The 20,127-nt window shown below is 39.8% G+C and overlaps 2 protein-coding genes, 1 long non-coding RNA gene and 2 pseudogenes across 3 annotated transcripts in view; 3 read left to right on the forward strand and 2 right to left on the reverse strand.

The window, feature by feature from the left end:
• Positions 1–204, forward strand: part of LOC116716689 (gamma-glutamylaminecyclotransferase C-like) — a 4,918-nt gene extending 4,714 nt beyond the window's left edge. The window contains exon 3 of the mRNA XM_032557515.1: positions 1–204. Coding sequence (XP_032413406.1) covers positions 1–104 — 104 coding nt within the window. The 3' untranslated portion in view covers positions 105–204.
• Positions 1–619, forward strand: part of LOC116716692 (uncharacterized) — a 15,893-nt gene extending 15,274 nt beyond the window's left edge. The window contains exon 3 of the long non-coding RNA XR_004338587.1: positions 240–619. This is a non-coding gene — a long non-coding RNA (uncharacterized LOC116716692). The remainder of the gene's footprint in view (positions 1–239) is intronic.
• Positions 620–866: 247 nt separating this feature from the next.
• On the reverse strand, positions 867–2,501 carry LOC116716685 (FERM, ARHGEF and pleckstrin domain-containing protein 1-like). Its single transcript, XM_032557507.1, has 3 exons — positions 2,476–2,501; positions 2,236–2,427; positions 867–1,909 (listed from the first exon to the last, which is right to left on the reverse strand). The coding sequence occupies exons 1-3, from the start codon at positions 2,499–2,501 to the stop codon at positions 1,834–1,836; spliced, it is 294 nt and encodes a 97-aa protein (XP_032413398.1). The 3' UTR covers positions 867–1,833.
• Positions 2,502–2,600: 99 nt separating this feature from the next.
• LOC116716690 (gamma-glutamylaminecyclotransferase C-like) lies at positions 2,601–3,352 on the forward strand (annotated as a pseudogene).
• Positions 3,353–4,347: 995 nt separating this feature from the next.
• The window catches only part of LOC116716687 (FERM, ARHGEF and pleckstrin domain-containing protein 1-like), an 18,105-nt pseudogene continuing 2,325 nt past the window's right edge, over positions 4,348–20,127 (reverse strand).

Below are 20,127 nucleotides of genomic sequence, written 5' to 3' on the forward strand. Positions count from 1 at the left end.
CCACCACCTACCAGCCGGACTGGCCATCACTGCCCACCTATGACAACTACGACTCCAACGGAGACCACGGGCTAAAATTCACGCTGAGGGAAGACCGGAGATAGTGATGCTGCTTTTAAACCCACAGAAAGGATCAAGAGTTCTAGCAAATGAGTAACGAATCAATAACTGATCAAGTTTTCTGTTCTTAGTGATTTAAAACCAGATTAGAAAATTCACTTATTAAAATACACTCAAAGTCTTATCCGAAAATTCATGTCTGCTTTTTATACTTTGTCTTTTAATGAACAACTTTCTGGGAGACAATCAGCTGTTAGCAATATTTAAAAATGAAAATGTTAATATAATAAAAGATGAGTCTTATTTTGTATTCTTTAATTAAATGTAAAGCAGCACAGCAGAGGGGGATTGTACGGCAGATATTAAAAAAGCTTCCTCTGTACTTTAACTATTTGAGTTTTTTATGGCTTATTCTGGTGTTCAGCGTGATTTGACTGGGCCGCTGTGTCCTGAAACACTGGATCTTTTCAGGTTGTTTCTCTGGTCCAGTGTGTTTTGTGGATCTACAACCTCATTATATGAGGTATTTTATGTTACAGGAATATAAAAGATTAATGTTACTTCCTCTGCTGAACAAGTCGCTGCTTGTGGTGCTTTTGAATTCTTCAGTAAGTGTTCGTCTCTTCTCATACACAATAAAAGCTTTTTTTTGCACAAATAAAAGTAGGGCAACAGGTTTTTTTTGTCTGGATTACAGAGATAATCCATAGACAAAGAAGCACAAACCAGTGTGAAGAGACATGACAAGACTGAAACAGGAGTCAACTCTTAAAATGAGGTGCAACACAAAGTTTTCACCCAGGTTCTGGTTTTTAATTCCATTTAATTTATTAGTAAAAGGGACTAAAAACATCCAGTGGCTTCTAATGAAATGCTGACTTGATAAAGGTGGCAAAATAAAGTAAAAGTGAGAAAAATCCTGTTAATGTCGCTAAAAAAACCCAAAAGAATCAACTGGAATATTTTAGGATATGTTTTGCTGCTTTTTTGTTTCAAATCTACTGAAATCTCATTTGCTTATTTCATTAAAATATTGTGTTTAGGTTGTTGTTTATTCAGGAGGTAAAATTTTAAAAAAAATACAACAGTTTTTGTAATTCTAATTAAAGAGAAAAATACTAAAAAGTTTTGTGATCTTTGAGTATTTTCAACTGGATACTTTGGCTCCCAAGCCGATGGAAAAAATGATTCTGCAGGATCCCCAACACAATGCCTTGGGGAACACCGTCATGAAGGATTAAAACCTGCAATCTCTACAAGTAAAATACGAAATAATCTGTAATTTGCTTTGTTTATTTTTCATATGAACACAAACTTTTCAAAACTATTCCAGAAAGCTGGAAAAATACTGGGAAGAAAGCGATAAAGATAGAAAATCTCTGTCGGCTTTGGAAGCAGGTCTGAAGTGTTTCTTTTCAGTGAAGACAAAACGAAGAAGAAAAAAACTATTTTCACAGTGTTATCAAAATACTGTACAAAGAGGAATTACAAAAAGAAAAACATGGTTTCTGTGTCCTAATCTGGCATCATGATTAATCCACAAATCTGCTTTATGGAGCTCTAAATATGTCGAGTTAAAAAAGTGAAAATAAGGACAATACTACCAATATTTTCCAGTTTGGCACAGAAAAAGTAAGAACATTGAAAATAAATGGCGTGAAAGGAACTTTGAGGACCTCTGAGTGTGTTGGTGTGTAAAAAAGTGTGATTTTTAAAAGGCTGGAAGAGAAGTCTGTGGTTTTGTATAAGGCCGAGGTGGAGATGACAGAGTCATCAGTAAAGATCCTTCCTGGAGCTCAGCAGGGGGCGGCTGGCGGAGCAGGTGGCGCTGCGGATCACCTCCATCCACCTGGAAACCAACAGAAGTTTAGTTTGTGAAAGAAATCAGTTCATATTTTCCACTTTCTCAAAGGCTCTCGCTGATTTTTTATTTTAAATTCCAAATTCAAATTTCTTGGTCAATTATTGTCTCACATTGGTTTTACTTATGAACTTAAGAAGGATCCTGGAATTTTTCCAAATTTGGAAAATATTTCAGATCTCCTCCTGACATTTCCACCTTTTGTAGGAACCCTGGATGTTATAACTTCTTAATTGTCTTCTGTGGTTTAAAAAAACACTCACCCTTGAGTAAAACTAGATTAAATCGCTGCTCTTTGTTGAGCGAACACCCACCGTTCAAAGGTGTACTCGCTCTCTGATCTGAAGTAGTACACGTGGGATTTAAAGTGAAGCTTGAAGACGTAATCTTTGTGGATGTTCTCGGACTCGGCCGGGACGGTGACGGAGTAGCCCAGGAGAGGGAGGCTGGCCAGAGGGTACTCATCCTGCAGGAAGGCCTTTAGCAGTAAGCCCCTCCTCCTGGCTCTGATTGGTTGTTTCTGGTTGGGTTATTTCTTCAGATCAATCTTTTGCAATTTCCGTCTCAAACTTTCAGACATGGTGACAATTTTTACAAATATGTAAAAACATAGTTTATAAAATTTACATACTGCAGCTTTAAGTTGTACTTTTTTCGAGATATGTAAATAATATTGATTCAATGCAGGTGAACAAACCAGAACTATATCAATAATCCTTCTTTATTTCCCAGGTGCCTTCAGTCTTCATGCATCGTGTTTTTGTTTACGGCTCCCTAAAGAGGGGCCAACCCAATTACCCCTACATGACAGACAGCAGTAATGGAAAGGCCGAGTTCCTCGTACCGCCGTCACCGTCCAGAAGCATCCACTGGTGATCGCTACCAAGTATAACATCCCTTTCCTCCTTAACCTTCCTGGACAAGGTAAGAGAGTTAATGGGGAAATCTACAAAGTGGACGAAAAGATGCTGCAATACCTGGACTGGTTCGAGAAGGTTCCCACCATGTACCAGCGGACTGTAGTGGAGCTGGAAATCAAGATGGCGGACAAGGAGGAGAAGCTGTCACCTGGAAGCATCATGGAGGCGTTTGTGTACAGCACCACCACCTACCAGCCGGACTGGCCATCACTGCCCACCTACGACAACTACGACTCCAACGGAGACCACGGGCTAAAATTCACGCTGAGGGAAGACCGGAATAGTGATGCTGCTTTTAAATCCATAGAAAGGATCAAGAGTTCTAGCAAATGAGTAACGAATCAATAACTGATCAAGTTTTCTGTTCTTAATGATTTAAAACCAGATTAGAAAATTCACTTATTAAAATACACTCAAAGTCTTATCCGAAAATTCATGTCTGCTTTTTATACTTTGTCTTTTAATGAACAACTTTCTGGGAGACAATCAGCTGTTAGCAATATTTAAAAATGAAAATGTTAATATAATAAAAGATGAGTCTTATTTTGTATTCTTTAATTAAATGTAAAGCAGCACAGTAGAGGGGGATTGTACGCAGATATTAAAAAAGCTTCCTCTGTACTTTAACTATTTGAGTTTTTTGCTTATTCTGGTGTTCAGCGTGATTTGACTGGGCCGCTGTGTCCTGAAACACTGGATCTTTTCAGGTTGTTTCTCTGGTCCAGTGTGTTTTGTGGATCTACAACCTCATTATATGAGGTATTTTATGTTACAGGAATATAAAAGATTAATGTTACTTCCTCTGCTGAACAAGTCGCTGCTTGTGGTGCTTTTGAATTCTTCAGTAAGTGTTCGTCTCTTCTCATACACAATAAAAGCTTTTTTTTGCACAAATAAAAGTAGGGCAACAGGTTTTTTTGTCTGGATTACAGAGATAATCCATAGACAAAGAAGCACAAACCAGTGTGAAGAGACATGACAAGACTGAAACAGGAGTCAACTCTTAAAATGAGGTGCAACACAAAGTTTTCACCCAGGTTCTGGTTTTTAATTCCATTTAATTTATTAGTAAAAGGGACTAAAAACATCCAGTGGCTTCTAATGAAATGCTGACTTGATAAAGGTGGCAAAATAAAGTAAAAGTGAGAAAAATCCTGTTAATGTCGCTAAAAAAACCCAAAAGAATCAACTGGAATATTTTAGGATATGTTTTGCTGCTTTTTTGTTTCAAATCTACTGAAATCTCATTTGCTTATTTCATTAAAATATTGTGTTTAGGTTGTTGTTTATTCAGGAGGTAAAATTTAAAAAAAATACAACAGTTTTTGTAATTCTAATTGAAAGAAAAATACTAAAAAGTTTTGTGATCTTTGAGTATTTTCAACTGGATATTTTGGCTCCCAAGCCGATGGAAAAAATGATTCTGCAGGATCCCCAACACAATGCCTGGGGAACACCGTCATGAAGGATTAAAACCTGCAATCTCTACAAGTAAAATACGAAATAATCTGTAATTTGCTTTGTTTATTTTTCATATGAACACAAACTTTTCAAAACTATTCCAGAAAGCTGGAAAAATACTGGGAAGAAAGCGATAAAGATAGAAAATCTCTGTCGGCTTTGGAAGCAGGTCTGAAGTGTTTCTTTTCAGTGAAGACAAAACGAAGAAGAAAAAAACTATTTTCACAGTGTTATCAAAATACTGTACAAAGAGGAATTACAAAAAGAAAAACATGGTTTCTGTGTCCTAATCTGGCATCATGATTAATCCACAAATCTGCTTTATGGAGCTCTAAATATGTCGAGTTAAAAAAGTGAAAATAAGGACAATACTACCAATATTTTCCAGTTTGGCACAGAAAAAGTAAGAACATTGAAAATAAATGGCGTGAAAGGAACTTTGAGGACCTCTGAGTGTGTTGGTGTGTAAAAAAGTGTGATTTTTAAAAGGCTGGAAGAGAAGTCTGTGGTTTTGTATAAGGCCGAGGTGGAGATGACAGAGTCATCAGTAAAGATCCTTCCTGGAGCTCAGCAGGGGGCGGCTGGCGGAGCAGGTGGCGCTGCGGATCACCTCCATCCACCTGGAAACCAACAGAAGTTTAGTTTGTGAAAGAAATCAGTTCATATTTTCCACTTTCTCAAAGGCTCTCGCTGATTTTTTATTTTAAATTCCAAATTCAAATTTCTTGGTCAATTATTGTCTCACATTGGTTTTACTTATGAACTTAAGAAGGATCCTGGAATTTTTCCAAATTTGGAAAATATTTCAGATCTCCTCCTGACATTTCCACCTTTTGTAGGAACCCTGGATGTTATAACTTCTTAATTGTCTTCTGTGGTTTAAATAAAACACTCACCCTGGGTAAAACTAGATTAAATCGCTGCTCTTTGTTGAGCGAACACCCACCGTTCAAAGGTGTACTCGCTCTCTGATCTGAAGTAGTACACGTGGGATTTAAAGTGAAGCTTGAAGACGTAATCTTTGTGGATGTTCTCGGACTCGGCCGGGACGGTGACGGAGTAGCCCAGGAGAGGGAGGCTGGCCAGAGGGTACTCATCCTGCAGGAAGGCCAGATACTGTTAAAGAAATCCCAGAGGGACTCTTCGTTACGCGTTTGCACGTCTTACCTGGTGCGACTTGTAGAAAAAGAGGCTGAAGTTAGTGAAGACCACCCAGAGTTTCTGCCAGCCGTTGCTGTTCTTGAACTTCCTCAGCAGGTTACCTGAGAGCTGGTTCTGCAAACACAAGCACAGGAAGCCCAAAGCTCATTAAAACACCCCTGCTTACAATTTTGATTAGAAAATTGGACAAATTGAGTAAAAAGGGAAAGCTGCTCGCCTCTACTACCATCTACTCTTTACTTTCACAAAACTCTCACCAATTTGACTTGTAGAACAACTTTCTAAACAGAGAAGTGCTTTCCCGGCTGCTGCAGTACCTCTCTGCGCCACCAGATGTCAGTAACAGAATGGCTGCAAACCACAAGGTGAGACTGCGGGGCCTCATGAACTCACTGACCAGCCCTACCGATGCCAGCGTGAGCAGATAACAAATGAAGGCACAGATGGAGTGGAAGAGGACAGGTGGATAAAGAGAAGACAAGCTGAGCAGGAAACCACACAGAATGAAGCACAGATGAGTGCGGAGAGCAGAGCAGCACCTCCACGGCGACGCTGAAGTCCACCATGGACACGCTGGTGTTGCGATGCCAGCACGTGAACGGTGGTGTTGCCACGGTGACTCTGACGCTCGAGGGACGAGCGCGAGCCACAGAGCTCCTCTTCCGACTCCAGCTCAGCTCCAGTGTCCTCCAAAGGCTCTGAAGGACAAAGACACAACGTCTGGACGGGTGTTGGGACCAGTTTGACTGCTGGTCTACTGGGAGCATCTTACTGGTGTCGGGTGGACTGGTGGACAGCAGCTCCACGTTTGGGCTGCTGCTCTGTTCTGCCAGGTCGATGGCCATCCTGATGTCCTCCACCCAGCGCTCCATCTCTGCAGCACAACTGCAGGAACAAACAAATATGGCTTCTTTATTTTTTTCATCAATGAACTCCTTGGATTTTCACAGTTCAGATTGGCCGCCATTTTGCACTGCAAAAACAAATATCTTACCAAGTAGTTTTGGTCGAGTTTCTAGTGCAAATATCTTAATACACTTGAAATAAGACAACACTAACTTACAACTAAGTTTTCAATAAAATTAGGAGCTCCTTTTAAGTAATTAATTACTTAATATTGATTTTTAATAGTACTAGTTCCATTGGCAGATTATTTAACTTATAAAAAGGTAAAAATGTCTTTTTATTAGTGAAAGAATCTGCCAATGGAGAAACTAGTTCTTTCCCAATTTTAAGAAATTATTAAGTTAAAAAAAAGCTCCTTTAGTTTGTTTTGTCTTATTTAGACTGTATTAAGATATTTTCACTAGAAACTCAACTAAATATACTTGGTAAGTTTGGTTTTTACAGTGTGTTTGACAGCTTATTTTTTGCAGCTTCTGTTTATGTGGACTTGAATTCAGTCTGTGATTTTTTACAATTTTTTACTCCAAGAACAAAGTCACAGTTTGAGTAAAACGAGAGATAATGCGAGAATAAAGCGCCAAGATGACCAGAATGAAGTCATAATTTTAAGAAAATGTCAACATGAAAACTAAAATGATGATAAAATGATGAATGTTGAGCATCTTGTTAAGTTATAATTTCAAATTTCAACTCATAAGCATCAGATTCGAAAGGATCATTTCAACGACTGAAATAAAAGCCACTTTATAAAAATATTTTCCATAATTTTTTTCTTTTTCAGAAAATAAAACAAGATATTATATATAAAAAAAGAAAGTGTTTATTTTTAAGCCTCTAGAGGAATAAAAACAGCTGAAATGTGTCGTTTTCCTGACCTGGCTGCCACCACCACAGACTGCCGCTGTCCAAAGAGCGTAAACGAATGAGGGACCCCCCACTCCTCCTCACTTTCTCTGATCTGAAAAACAGAAGCAGAAACGCATTAAAAAATACACAGAATATATTTGAATCTGATCAATAATTGTTATTTTGATCTTATTATTGATCACACACCGTCATGCCGTACAGCGACAGCTGGCCGTGGACCTTAAACTGGTTGGACGAAGTCGTTCCTCGACTGGTGTACATCAAACAATCACTGAACTGGAGGAAACGGGAAGCGGTTATAAAATCAGAAGGACACCATTCCTACACGCCGTCGTGTAAGATACAAGATTTATCTGACATTTAATTACATTTCAAACAAATTTTACACAAAAATGAACTTTGAATGTATGAAAGAGGCATCTACAGAGAGCAGGCAGAAGGAAAGGAAGAAAACAAGGAAGAGAGGAAGGAGACAAAAAGAATGACAGAAAGAAGAAAATGAGATTGGAATTAAAGACACAAGAAGGATGAAAGGAATGAAAGAAAATAAGGAAAGAAGGAAAAAAGAGAAAGAAAGATGGAGAAGGAAAGGAAAAAGGACATAAGAATGAAAAAAGGAGGGAGGAAACAAGGTAGGAATGAGGAACTACAGAAGGAGGCAAGGATAGGTGAGAAGGACAAAGATGGATATGAGGTAAAACAAAAGGGAGAAAAAGACAAGGAGGAAAAAAGAAAAAAAAACAAAGGAAACACCACAAACAGATGTTGAAATGTAGAAAAGAAAAATTTAATGAGCGAGGAACGAAGAAACTGGAGGGAGAAGGAAAGGAAGGAAAAAGAGGGGAAGAAGAGCGATTCGGTTTTGGGACTGAGGTGCATAAATATCCCTGTGTTTAGTTTTCTGGAGCAGCAGAGTAAACGGAGTGAAGCTGTGATTGGTACCAGGAAGAACATCCTCTGCTGCAGACCTTTCCCTGACAGCTTGCTGAGGCAGCCCAGCCTGATGAACTCCTGCAGGCCACAAACACAAACACCACCCGTCAGCTGGAGTCTGGCAGACCTGAGGAGGCGACAGCGCGGAGGAAGACACACCCTGCCAGGCGTGACGAGGTTCTCCACGCCGGTCAGATCCTTCCTCAGCTCCAGCAGCTTCTGGAAGTTCTCCATCTTCATCATGATGCCCTGAAGCTGCAGCGCCGTCTCCGAGATCTCTGCCAGGGCGGCTGGAGGAACGGGGGCAGCCGGGTTTTAGAGGGGCGACGGCGGGGGAAAGGCGGGCGGAGACGAAACGAGGCGAGGCCACTCACCTCTGCTGTCCCTGAAGTCGTTGTGGGTGGGCGGGTAGTGCTTGCAGAGCCTCTCCAGGATCAGCTTGTAGTGCAGCAGGCGGTGCAGCGGCCGCAGCAGGAAGATGTAGAGCGGCAGGTAGCAAACCCTCTGCTGCTCAAAGTCCCTGCACACGGCCTCCACCTTACGACTCGACCTGGACACAGACTGAGACTTAACGCTTGGTAAGCCCTGAGCTACTCTGGGGTCGCTAGGCAACGACACTGGGCTCTGCTGGGGTTGCTAGGTAACAGCAGACTCAAAAATCAGGAGGGTTCCAGACACAAAAAGATACTAACTTATCACCAACTTATTAGAAGCAATACAAACCAAAATGGAAGAACAAAAACATGCTAAATCTGAAATTTGCACAAACCATTTAAAAAGGTCAGACTGGTGCCAGACCAGTAAGTTTAAAGTCCACAAAACCTCATAACTTCAGAGCTACTCTTATGCTGCGTTCCAGTTGAACTCTGAACTGGGAAATTCCATCTTCCCATTTGAAGAGAATCAACTGGAACGCAGATTTTCCACTAGGAACTCCAACTACCCAAGTTAGGATTTGTAAAGTGGATTTGTGTTTCAATATGGCCGCTTCTCAGCGGTGGAAACATGTTTATTTTACAAGACACACATGAAAAGTGAGTCTAAAATCAATGTTACATTCAATGCCTGCAAAAAGAAACTGAAAAATCAAATCCTGTTCAAGGGATCAAATATGGAAATTAAATCAGAAATAGAAAATTTGATAAATATTAACATACTGCCTGCCAAATTTTACATTCATAAATGTTTCACAAAAACTCTTCCAACTGAGAATTTCTTATACTTTTAAGTTAGTTAGGAGGAATATCTAAGATACATCATCTGGAAATGATCATTGCAGTTATGTTTGTATATTTTGTTTTGTTGTTAAACAAAATCCAATAAATATTAAAAATAACGATGTAAAAAAGCTGGCTAGCTAGCTAGCAGCTAGTTTGCCTCAACGAATGAAGATGTGTGCAGGCGACTCAAACTTTTGACTGACAGAAAAGTCTCACAAAAAAAATAAGATGTAGAATATATGAGATTTCATCTCATGAGATTAGTCCTGAGATTATTTATTTTTGGTAAGTTAATTTAAGGCCTTAATTTTATTCCGCTGCCATACCTACAAGCTCGCTCCAGCTCCACCAGGCACTCCGGATGCTTCTGCAGATGAACCGTCAGCTGCTGCAGGAACAAAAGGAAGCGATTAGATCTGCAATCGCCACAACCTGGGAGGAAATCCAGACGAACTCTCACCCTCAATCCCTGAACGTTCTTCAGTAAAACGTCTCCAATTCGTTGATAATCTCCTTTGATGTGAGCATTGGACCGACCCTCCCTGCAGGAGGAAGAGCATTTATTATTGATTCATGTGCAGTTGCATGAAATCTCCGCTAGAGGGCAGGATGAGATAAATTTCACACACAGAGGTGGAAAACTTCACCTTACAGACTTCCAGACACAAGAAAGCAGGAATTTAAGGAAATGAGGACTTCCTAAAGGCTCTAAACCAAAATAAAGTTTATATCCCTCTGTAGGAGGAGAACAGTAGAAGAAAAGAGCTCACCACTGAGCCAGCCGCTGCTCCGTCTCTTTGAGGAATCCCTGGTGAAACCTGTAAACGGGATCGTAGTGGGAAGAGATCAGGTTCTTAATGGCATCTGGAAAGGCTTCATCTTTCCCTGCAGCTTTCTGGAAGAACTGGGAACAGAAGAAGACACACAGCAGAGAGAGGAAACTGGCTAAATTAGCATGAAATGGTAAAATATGAAGAGGAGACTTTTGACACATTAACTGAAAATATTCCAGACTTTTCCAGACTCCCAGAATTCTCAGTATTTGATTTGTATTTAAAATTTAGGAGAAAGGAGGACACAAGAAACACAAGGAGGAAGGAGATGAGGAAAGAGCTAAGGAACAAAAACAGCAAAGCTAGGAAAGAAAGAAGGAAAGAAAGAAAGAAAGAAAGGAAGGAGGAAAGGGAGGGAGGGAGCAGGACGACAGAGAGAGGTCAAGAGGTCGTCCAGTTCGCCTTCCTTCCACTTCCAACAGAAAACTGAAAAAATAGAAGAAAAAATGTCAGCAGAGAGAGATTTTCTCCACAGGAAAGGTCAGAGGTCATGATGGACTTCAGAGCAGGTGTCTGAACCTGAAGTTATTTTATTTAAAACACAGAAGAGTTAAACCATCCAACCCACGCTGCGCTGCCCTCTAACTGGGAGATTTATGATGCAGACGTTTTATTTTATAAGGAGAAACAGAAAGAAGGAAAAGAGAGAGAGAACAATCTGAAAATAAAGTTTAAAACCTGCAGAGAAACCAAACCGCTGCTGCAAAGACGGGTTAAAGGTTAAAGGTCAGAAAAGAGAAAAAAGCAGAAAAGAAAAAAGGGAAAAATGGAAAGAAATAAAATTAAAAAAAAGAACAAAAGAAACAAAGAAAGCAAACAACAAAAAGAGAAAGAAACAGTAAACAGAAAAAAGAGGCAGCAAAAGAAATGCAGGAAAAAGAAAGAACACAAGAAGAAATACAAAGAAGAAAGAAAATATGGCAGATGGAAGGAAGGACAGGAGGAAGAGAACATGATGACAAGGGGAGAAAAATGTTGGAAGAAAGGAAAGAAGGAAAGAAATGATGGAGAGAGAACATTTAGTTATATCTAACAACATTCCACTCCTCTTTCTTTTCCACTTTAACAGATGTGGAAAATCCTCCAATCAGATTCCAGATTTATTAGAGGGTCAGAAATATTTGGCCGAACTGTTTCTGAGGAATTCATCCATAAAGCGACGACATGTTGGCTGAAAGCAGGAAGCAGTTCTCACCTCAGTGATCACCTGCAGGTCCTTGAGGAACGTCCGCTCTGTGGTCAGCAGCTCTTTGGCCATGAAGTACGCTTTGTCTGTGGGAAACTTCTGGACACAAGCACACACAGCACATCTAGCACATCTACATCTACACAGATATACAGGCACACAGATCATCACCAAATCTACATAGATCATTACAGTAGGAAGAAAACTGAATCTTTTTTAAAATGTTCTGCAAATAAAAAACTGAAATTATTTGTGTCTTCTTCCCATGACTATGAAAACCTTTAAATTTAAAATAAAAACCATTCAGCATGGTGGTGGCAGTATCATGCTGTGGGGTGTGTGTTTATTTATTTCAACCTTATTCTCTGCTTTTTGTTGTCCTATTGTAGCCAAATTATAAAACAACGTAGTATATTTGCAGGTATTTTGCTAATTTTCTTCTTTTTTTGATTCATCCAATCAAATTCTTTGTTTTTCCACTTCTAAGCACACCTTCCTCCTCGCCTCCTCTTCGTCATCATGGCGGACGTATCCGGCCTCGATGAGCAGCGGGCTGGTGAGCGGCGACAGCGGATGACCCCCTGGAATCTGACACACATCCGCCATGCCGGCGACGCCCCTCTCCTGATCCTCCCCGGGGCCGCCGCCGTTCGGAACCAGCTGGGGACTTTCCTGCGGAGATTCCTTGGAATCGGAGCCGTCTGAACGTTGGGAATGGAAAACACAAATGGGGAGGAGAAAAAGGACAACAAGGCAAACGGTTAATCAGATTGTGTGAAAATGAAATTAAAGTTTAGTTTTATTTTGAATTTGATGAACTGGGTTGTGAAGCTTTTGGTTTTCTAGATACTAGATAAAAGCATAAATTTTTAAAACGATTTTCTAATTGAAAGCATTTCTTTAATGTGGGTTCCTACACATTTTAAACTCAATTTTCCAGGGTTTTCTGTCTTTTACATTAATTTAAAAATATAAAATTTTAACATTTGCTATTATGTTATTACAAATAAATGAAAGGGAGGAAAAAAGAAAAGAAAAAATGTAAAAGTTAAGGACGTAGGAAACTTAGGTTGGAGGGAGCGAAGGAAGAAACTGAGGAAGGAGACGAGGAAAAAAAAGACAATTTAGGAAAGGAACTAAGGATTCAAAAAAATAATGAAAAGGACACAAGAAGAAGAAATAATGGAATAAAAGAAGGGAAGAGATGAGTGGTAGAAACCAAAGATAGGAAGGAAGGAAACAAGGGAGAATAAAAAGTAAAAAAAACAAAGTCTGGAAATCCAAATATTTTTCTGCAAACTTATTTTCTTTTTCCACAATTATCCAAACTGGGAAATACTAAAATCCAGTTCCAGACTGCATAGGAACCCCGAATAAATTACATCTACTAAAACAAAACCAAAACATGAGAGAAAATTAACCATTTTTAGCATTAATCTCAACTTCCAAGAGAAACGTACTGATGTTCAGTCATGCAATGTGTAGGAAATGGAAGTAGGTCAGGGAAACCGCAAATTGAGTCTTAGTGGTAATCTGAAATATGCATGTCGCAATTAAATACTAGCATTACACAAACATCTCCCATTAAACTGTAGAAACCAGCTACAAATACTAGTACTAATACTATTGCTACTACTACTAAACTACATGATTCTAAATTCAACTGTATACTTGCCCAGTTCTGCAAAGTTTCCACTGCTATACATCAAACTGCATCATGGGTAAAACCATCGCAACCAGTGAGTGCAGATCTATGCAGCGGTGCTATGAGAAAAAAACTCCAAAACACACACATGCTAACAGGAAGACTACATCTACCACAATGCAACACAGGGGGAGGGGTCACAGTTCAAACAGAACTCTGGAGTCCCTTTTTATGTTAAACAATGTTTTTTTTATTAACACTAGTGCACCACAAACAGATTAAAAAGTGAGACGAATGAAAGAAAGAAAGGAGGAAAAGTCATAGAAGCAACAAATAAAACATCCAGCAAGAGTTTGGCGATAGATGTGAAGGAACAGCGTTGCAAAAGTGATAGAACACGAGTGAAACTGTACATATTTATCAGAAAATTATTATTATTATTATTCAGATTTAGGCAGTTTTTTATTTTATTTTTGGTGATTTAGTCAGCTTTAAAAGTAGAAAATTAACATGCAAACAGGAGCAGTCGCTAATGTTTAAATTAGCAGCAACACGGCGAGGCTAGCTGAAGTCTTTTCAAAAGTCGGCAGCTAACAGCAGAAAAACATGCAGATTTAATTCTAAAACTCCATTTTTAGTCTAAGGTGAAGTTAAAAAATTTAAACAAGTTGCAAAAATAACCAAAATACTCCCACTTCCATTAAAAAAAACATTGTACTGTTTGTTTATTTAACTTTAATTCTTTGTAAACTGATACTTTGATATTTATGATCTCTCTTAAGCTAAGCTAAATGAGTTAAGCTAAGCTAACTAGCTGTTAGCATTAGCTGGTATCCCATATCTAACGCTGAATAGATCAATCTATTCCCTTTTTTCACCAAATATCAGGACAACTATGTAATAATAACAAGAATAAAGAATAATTTTAGTATATAAAGTGGTAAAACTAACAAATTTGGTTCGGATTAAGTCCATAAACATACAAATTTACAAGCATGAATACAAAATCATAGAAGCCTGTTACAATGTAAGGACATTTAAAAGGCCTTTTAGGTAGTTAAAAAAATCCAGAGAGCCAGTGGAAGTGGTTAGTATTAAAAAACAATCAATACTTTTTCTAGATTTATCAAATTTAGATGAGGCAAAAGCTAATTTATTAAGATTAAAGATAGCAGAAAAACACATCCCGTAGCTCCAAGATTTCTTTCAACCTAAAATAACCCTAATGTGCCATGACAGTTACTGTACACTGTACATTCAGTTTCATTAAAATGACAAAGAAGAAGCATCAGTGGAATTGAGTGGTAGCAAATGCAAATATGAAACAGGCAGAGTGTAAGGACGGCACAGTGTGGGACTCGGCTCCAGTGTTCCTGTGTTTATACATGTTTTCAAGCTCTGACAACACGCAGACTTCTGCATCTGACAACATAAACGCCTCGTTTCTCAAATATATCTTCTGTACACTTGCATAATTGCATTATTATGAACTTCACTGGTCTGTCTGTCTTCACCCTCCCACTCTGTTTACAAAAAAACTGGAGCTAAGTCGCACAAATCCAAAACACAACGGATTCCTAAATGTTTGAAATAAACGAGGTGCAGGTGATTTACTCAGGAGGGGAGAGCAATTGAAAGGCACAACTCCGAAAATTAAGAAACAAAACATAAAGAGCATCTGCTTGGTTTTATGTTTGACTGCATCACCTGCATCTCAAACATTTTGAACCATTGTGAACCCCTCAACACACACACACACACACACACAAAGTGAGCAAAAAGCAGTAAAGTGACACTTTTCCAGCCTGGTTAACATGCATTCATAGGAACAGAAAGAAAAAAAACAGTGCATTTCAAAGCAGAAAGTTGTTTTTTTCAGAAGAAAGCAGGAAAAAAAGTCAAACATCTTCCACATTTAACCCAATCAGATTTGAAGCAGTACATTCGTGAACAATATGAAGCAAAAATAACCTCAAATTGGTGTGAAATACTGGCTTGAGCTGAATTTGCTTGTTCCAGTGAGAGCAAAAATAAAAGTGGAGAACAGGCAGCCGAACGGGCAACAAATGACAGATGGAGATGAGGAGCCTCCTATAAACTGCAGTTTAAGAGGTGAGGAAAGAGCAGCAGAACTGAGTGAAAGGGAACATTCAGATTTAATTGCCGAGTGTGGAGTTCATGCCAGGGGCCGAGCCGAGCACAAGCAGGCAGCTATGGGTGGTGCTTTTGAGTTACAGTGAGGAAAACAAAGAGATGTGAAGGAAAAACAGAAAAATATATCACTAAATCGGACTGTTTTCAATTCAAAGCTAATCAATCTCAGTCGAGGATATATATAAAATAAGTTCTCTAAAGTCTTCACACCAGTGCTACTATAAAGTTAAAAAACATGAAAAATACTTCCCTCCTTTAATGCAACATGCATCCAGCACAAATTAACAGGAAAAAATCTGTTAGAGTAAAATATAAGTGTGCAAATCCTTGCACTAATTGTTTTATGCAACTTTTAGGATGTCAAACTGTATTAGTTTATGGATGTGCACACTTAAGCAAACTCATTATTGCAGCTTTTTCGTTTTTTTATTGACTTTTCTCTAATAAAATCTAATAAATGCTGCGTAACAGGTGGAAAAACACCTTTAACAGATCTCCTGAGCAAACATCCACATTAGAGTTAAAGTAATCTGAAATAATTAACAAAAAGTGCTCAAAAGGACCTCTTCTGCCACTTTAAACACTAAAATACAACCCATCCTCTGGGAAAACATATACAATTAAACAGGGCTATAATTAAGATCAACCATTTCTTTAAATAAACTGAGCTGCTCACAACTTTCCCTCTAATGCCCCAATAAAAACCTCTAAGGAAAACTGCTATTGCACAATACAAAGTCAAACTCTAAGGTTTTATTTCACGCCACAAACATGGACACAGAAAGAGATTCATGTCAAATCAACACCTCTAAATAAATCAGTTTCTCCTCAATAAGTCAAGAAATCGCTCTAATTTATCAGCTAAATATCAACAAACCTAACAATCCTGCTACACTAAGACCTATATAATAATCAATGCTAAAGAAACAGCTGGAAGTCTTGCAGAACTAGTCTTAACTAGAAGCTCCAAATGTGAGCTTCAAGATTTCCTTGTAAATACAAAGTTTTTAAGTTATGGCACATTGTACAGGAAGGATTTCCCCTTAAAAAAAGTTATTTACGCGGAAATTTTAACTATTTACAAGACTGTCGTCACAACAAGATAAACCAGCATCAAAAGCTGGTTCAGACGGAAAAAATAAAACAGATGGGCGTAGAAAAAAACATCTATATGAAAGTAGAAAACGACAGATTTCTGTTAAAAATCGTCCATTGTACAATTACAAAAATACGGTTAAACTTGATCACAATCTGTTATGCAAACTTTTTTTATAAAGAGTTGTAAAAAGTTTACTAAAATGTTTTTCCTCTACCTTCAGAGTTGTGTGAAAAAATGAGGACACCCCATGGAAACGTGTGTTTTCTAAAAATACTTAGACGTCAAATTTAATTTAACTCCTGAAAAAGTCAAATTACAAATTTATAATTTCTAGTGAGGAATAAGTAAATAAAATGGATAAAAAATATCTCACACAGACATACTAATATTATCACTTATAGAGAAAAATTTCTCGTCTGATTTATTTTTCATGATAGATTTCAGTTAATTAAAAAAAACCTGAAATGTTAGTCTAACCATTTTCATAAATAAGAACATTTGAAAATATGATTAAATTAAATCTTTTTCTGCAATTTAGTGATTTAAAAAAAATCACATTTGAAGAAACTTGTCAAATAGGAATGTTTTTCAAGAGAAGTATTACCATTACCTAAAAAAAAGTAATAAATAGTTTTTTTAAACACAATAAGCTCACAAAATGTAGAATATTACTTTTACATTTTAGTTTATATCTTTAGTGAGTAAAACATGACTATTTAAATCTCTTTATTTTCCAGAGAACACAATATTTAATGAGGCGTCCCAGATTCTCATCCAGATATTTAAAAGGTAAATAAGTTAAACTGTAGATTAAATCAAAGTCTGGTTGTATTTTCCTGCTCAGCAGCTAAAAACCTGACCAGCCACGTCTTCCTCACCGAACCGGTACCGCTGCTCCCGCTCCTCGTCGGCCCGCAGACTCCCAAACGTTAACTTCCCGTCGGTGGCGCTAACCGCCGCGGGGTTACCGTACAGCAGCGGCTGGCTGTACGCGCTGCTGCCGGTGTCGGATTCTGTGTCGCTGGTGTCGGTGCCGCTGCTGGTGGACCCGTCGATCATTTGGACCGGCTGACTCAGCGTGTTGTTGTTGTTGTTTGGTTTTTGGCCAAACAGCTGGGCCGCCGCGTTCGACCGCGCTTGACCCGGAACCGCAAGATTACCGTTAGCTATCCCGGCTTTCCGCGCCGTCGGGGCGGAGCACGGGGTTTCCACTCGGCGTATCGGGGTGGAAGTAATCTGGCTGAGGATGAACGGGTCGGTGTCGGAACGATTCCGCATGATGTTGAGGTTATATGGTTTGGACGAATGTGGCGGCGTGCGGCTTGAGAGGATTGGGGAGTAGCTGCCGTAGTGGGACGACGGCGGGATGTCGGGAGCCTCAACGGGGACGGCGCCGGGCCGTTTGCTAAAATAATGGCCGCCGTCGTCCCACCGCGACCCGACGCGCGGCTGACCGTGCCCGTTTGTCATTTCGGCGCTGAGCGAATTGGTACGCGGGTGGAAGCTGCTGATGACCGGGCTGGAGCACTGGCTGCGAGTCCCGGTCCCCAGCGGGCGAGCGACGCCGGCGCCGCGCTTGTCTCGGCCCTGGAAGATCTCGTCCAGCAGCGTGCTGTGGAGCGGCAGGCGGCTGTGGAAGGAGCCGCCATTGGACAGAACCTCCTCTGCATTTCTGTTTCCCATCACCCCCTGCTGCATCAGCCCCTGGTGGTTGGTGTGGTAGAACCCGTTCACCACCCCGAACAGACCCCCATCTCTGCCCTCATCCTCATTGCTGTCGTTTGCGCTGCTGTGGCCCCTGGGGGCCCTGCCGCTCTTCCCCACGTCGCATTCGCTGTCTATGTCGCTGCAGTCTATGTAAGGAATAGAGGAGCTGCTGCCTTTGTTTGCCCTGCAGGTTGGACCTGGGTTCAGGAGGTGCTGGCCCGCTCCGTTGTGGTTCTGTCGGCTCGGGTCCGAGTTGAGGGCGCTGTCGGGGAAGCCGTTGGTCGGAGGTTCCTCGGTGCCGTTGGCTTTGGCCGAGTCGGGCCGGTCTGCTAACAGAATAGATGTGGCACTCTGCAAAATATACCAAGAAAAACAAGTGACATAAACGATAATATTGTTGTTTTGAGTTAATTCTTAATAGCATAAAATATCGCAAATTCAACACTGGAAATGGAAGACGAGATAAATCAAATCTATTGTGAAGTCTCTGATGACAAACTTGATCTTAAAGATATATTAATCATCAGGCTCAAACAGGCAATACTGCCAGTTAGGACTTTTGTAAAAAGTAAAAGTGTTAGCCAATGCTACATTCTGGGAAATTCCGACTTCCCAGTCTGGAAAATCAACTAGAATACCGTCTGATTTCAGACTGAGTGAATTTGCCCTCCCACCTTCTTGAAATTAAACAAAATTGGTGTCAAATGCAATATTTTTGTTTGTGCCGCCATTGTTTTACATTTATAGGTCATTAAAGGTCAACCGGTTCCCCGCACACTTACAAAGCCAAACAAATTTGGTATCAATCATAGCATACTTTATCTCAATTTGTTTTGATTTTGTTAATGTGGAGCTCATTTTAATTCATCATGTGATTAATGTATTAATTATGGCGGTAGGTAAGGCAGGAAGGTGTTTTACCTCTTTTGGCACTTGGGATCTGAAGGAAGACGAGTGCGGCGACATGCTGCTGCTGGACAGAACCTTGCTGTGTTTCCTGTGAAAACGGGAGGCGACACCAGGTCAAAGCATGCGCCACTAATCAGCTAAACCCACCAGGCAAATCTGATTACAGCCACACACAAAGGTCTGTTTGAGAAACTGGAGCAGAACCAGGACACTTCTTCACCTCTCAAACGGGACTTTCTTCAGCTCAGAGTCTTTCAGGTGGTCGATGATTTGCTTCTGCGTTCTCCCGCTGGAAGAAAGTGAATATAAATGTAAGTTTAAGCAAAAAAAGACAGAAGAAAAAGCAGTTTCTGGGTCCTGGCTCACCTGAACCGGAATGAGGAACCCCCTGGTGAAGAGGATGGGGCTTGGGTTTGGGTTTGGGCTCCTCGAAGAGCCTGAAGAAGGCGTGGTATTCGACGCAGATCTTCCAGAACACCTTGCAGCAGTCCCTGCTGGCCATGGCGAACTCCAGCGTGTCGTGGTGGGAGTTCTGCTGGACGACACCAAGAGTTGTGCAAAGTATGGACTCAGAGGAGTGGAAAACAAACGCACCCTTATTCTCAGGTTTCTTTTTGCAAAAACTAATCAAACTGAACATTTTCCTTAAATGAAGAGGTGGGGAGAGTACCCAGAAAATGTATTCAAGAGTAGCACTACTTCAACATATTTTTACCCGTGTAGAAGGAAAGTGACCGTCTATCTTCATAAAACTATATAGTGGTTTTAACTGGAGAAAACAGTTGAAAAGTTTCATCTTTTTCAAGATTTCAACAATAAAAACTTTGATCTTAGACTTACAGAGGGGTCGGCTCTCAGTTTGATGAGGAACCTTTACGCTTGAAGCTCAGCTTGCGAATCTTGGACCAGTTGAAAGCGTTGATTTTTGTGTAACCCTGAACGAGAAACAGAAAACCAACTGAATGCAGCCAGTTTTACTGCAAAAAGAACAAACTATTATATATATTATAATAATTAATAATTATATAATTAACGTTCCTAAAGTTCCTGCAAACTTAAAGGTCTTTTTGTTAGTTTAAAATTTAAAACACAATTTTCTCAGGAATTTATGGATTCTGTTGTACAATGAGCAGGATTTATTAATGTAAGACAAGATGCAAGGAAGGACACAAGGGTGGAAAGAAGAGTGCAAGGAAGAAATGAAG

Source organism: Xiphophorus hellerii, unplaced genomic scaffold (assembly GCF_003331165.1).
Source record: "Xiphophorus hellerii strain 12219 unplaced genomic scaffold, Xiphophorus_hellerii-4.1 PGA_scaffold_79__1_contigs__length_250000, whole genome shotgun sequence".
Lineage (NCBI taxonomy): Eukaryota > Metazoa > Chordata > Actinopteri > Cyprinodontiformes > Poeciliidae > Xiphophorus > Xiphophorus hellerii.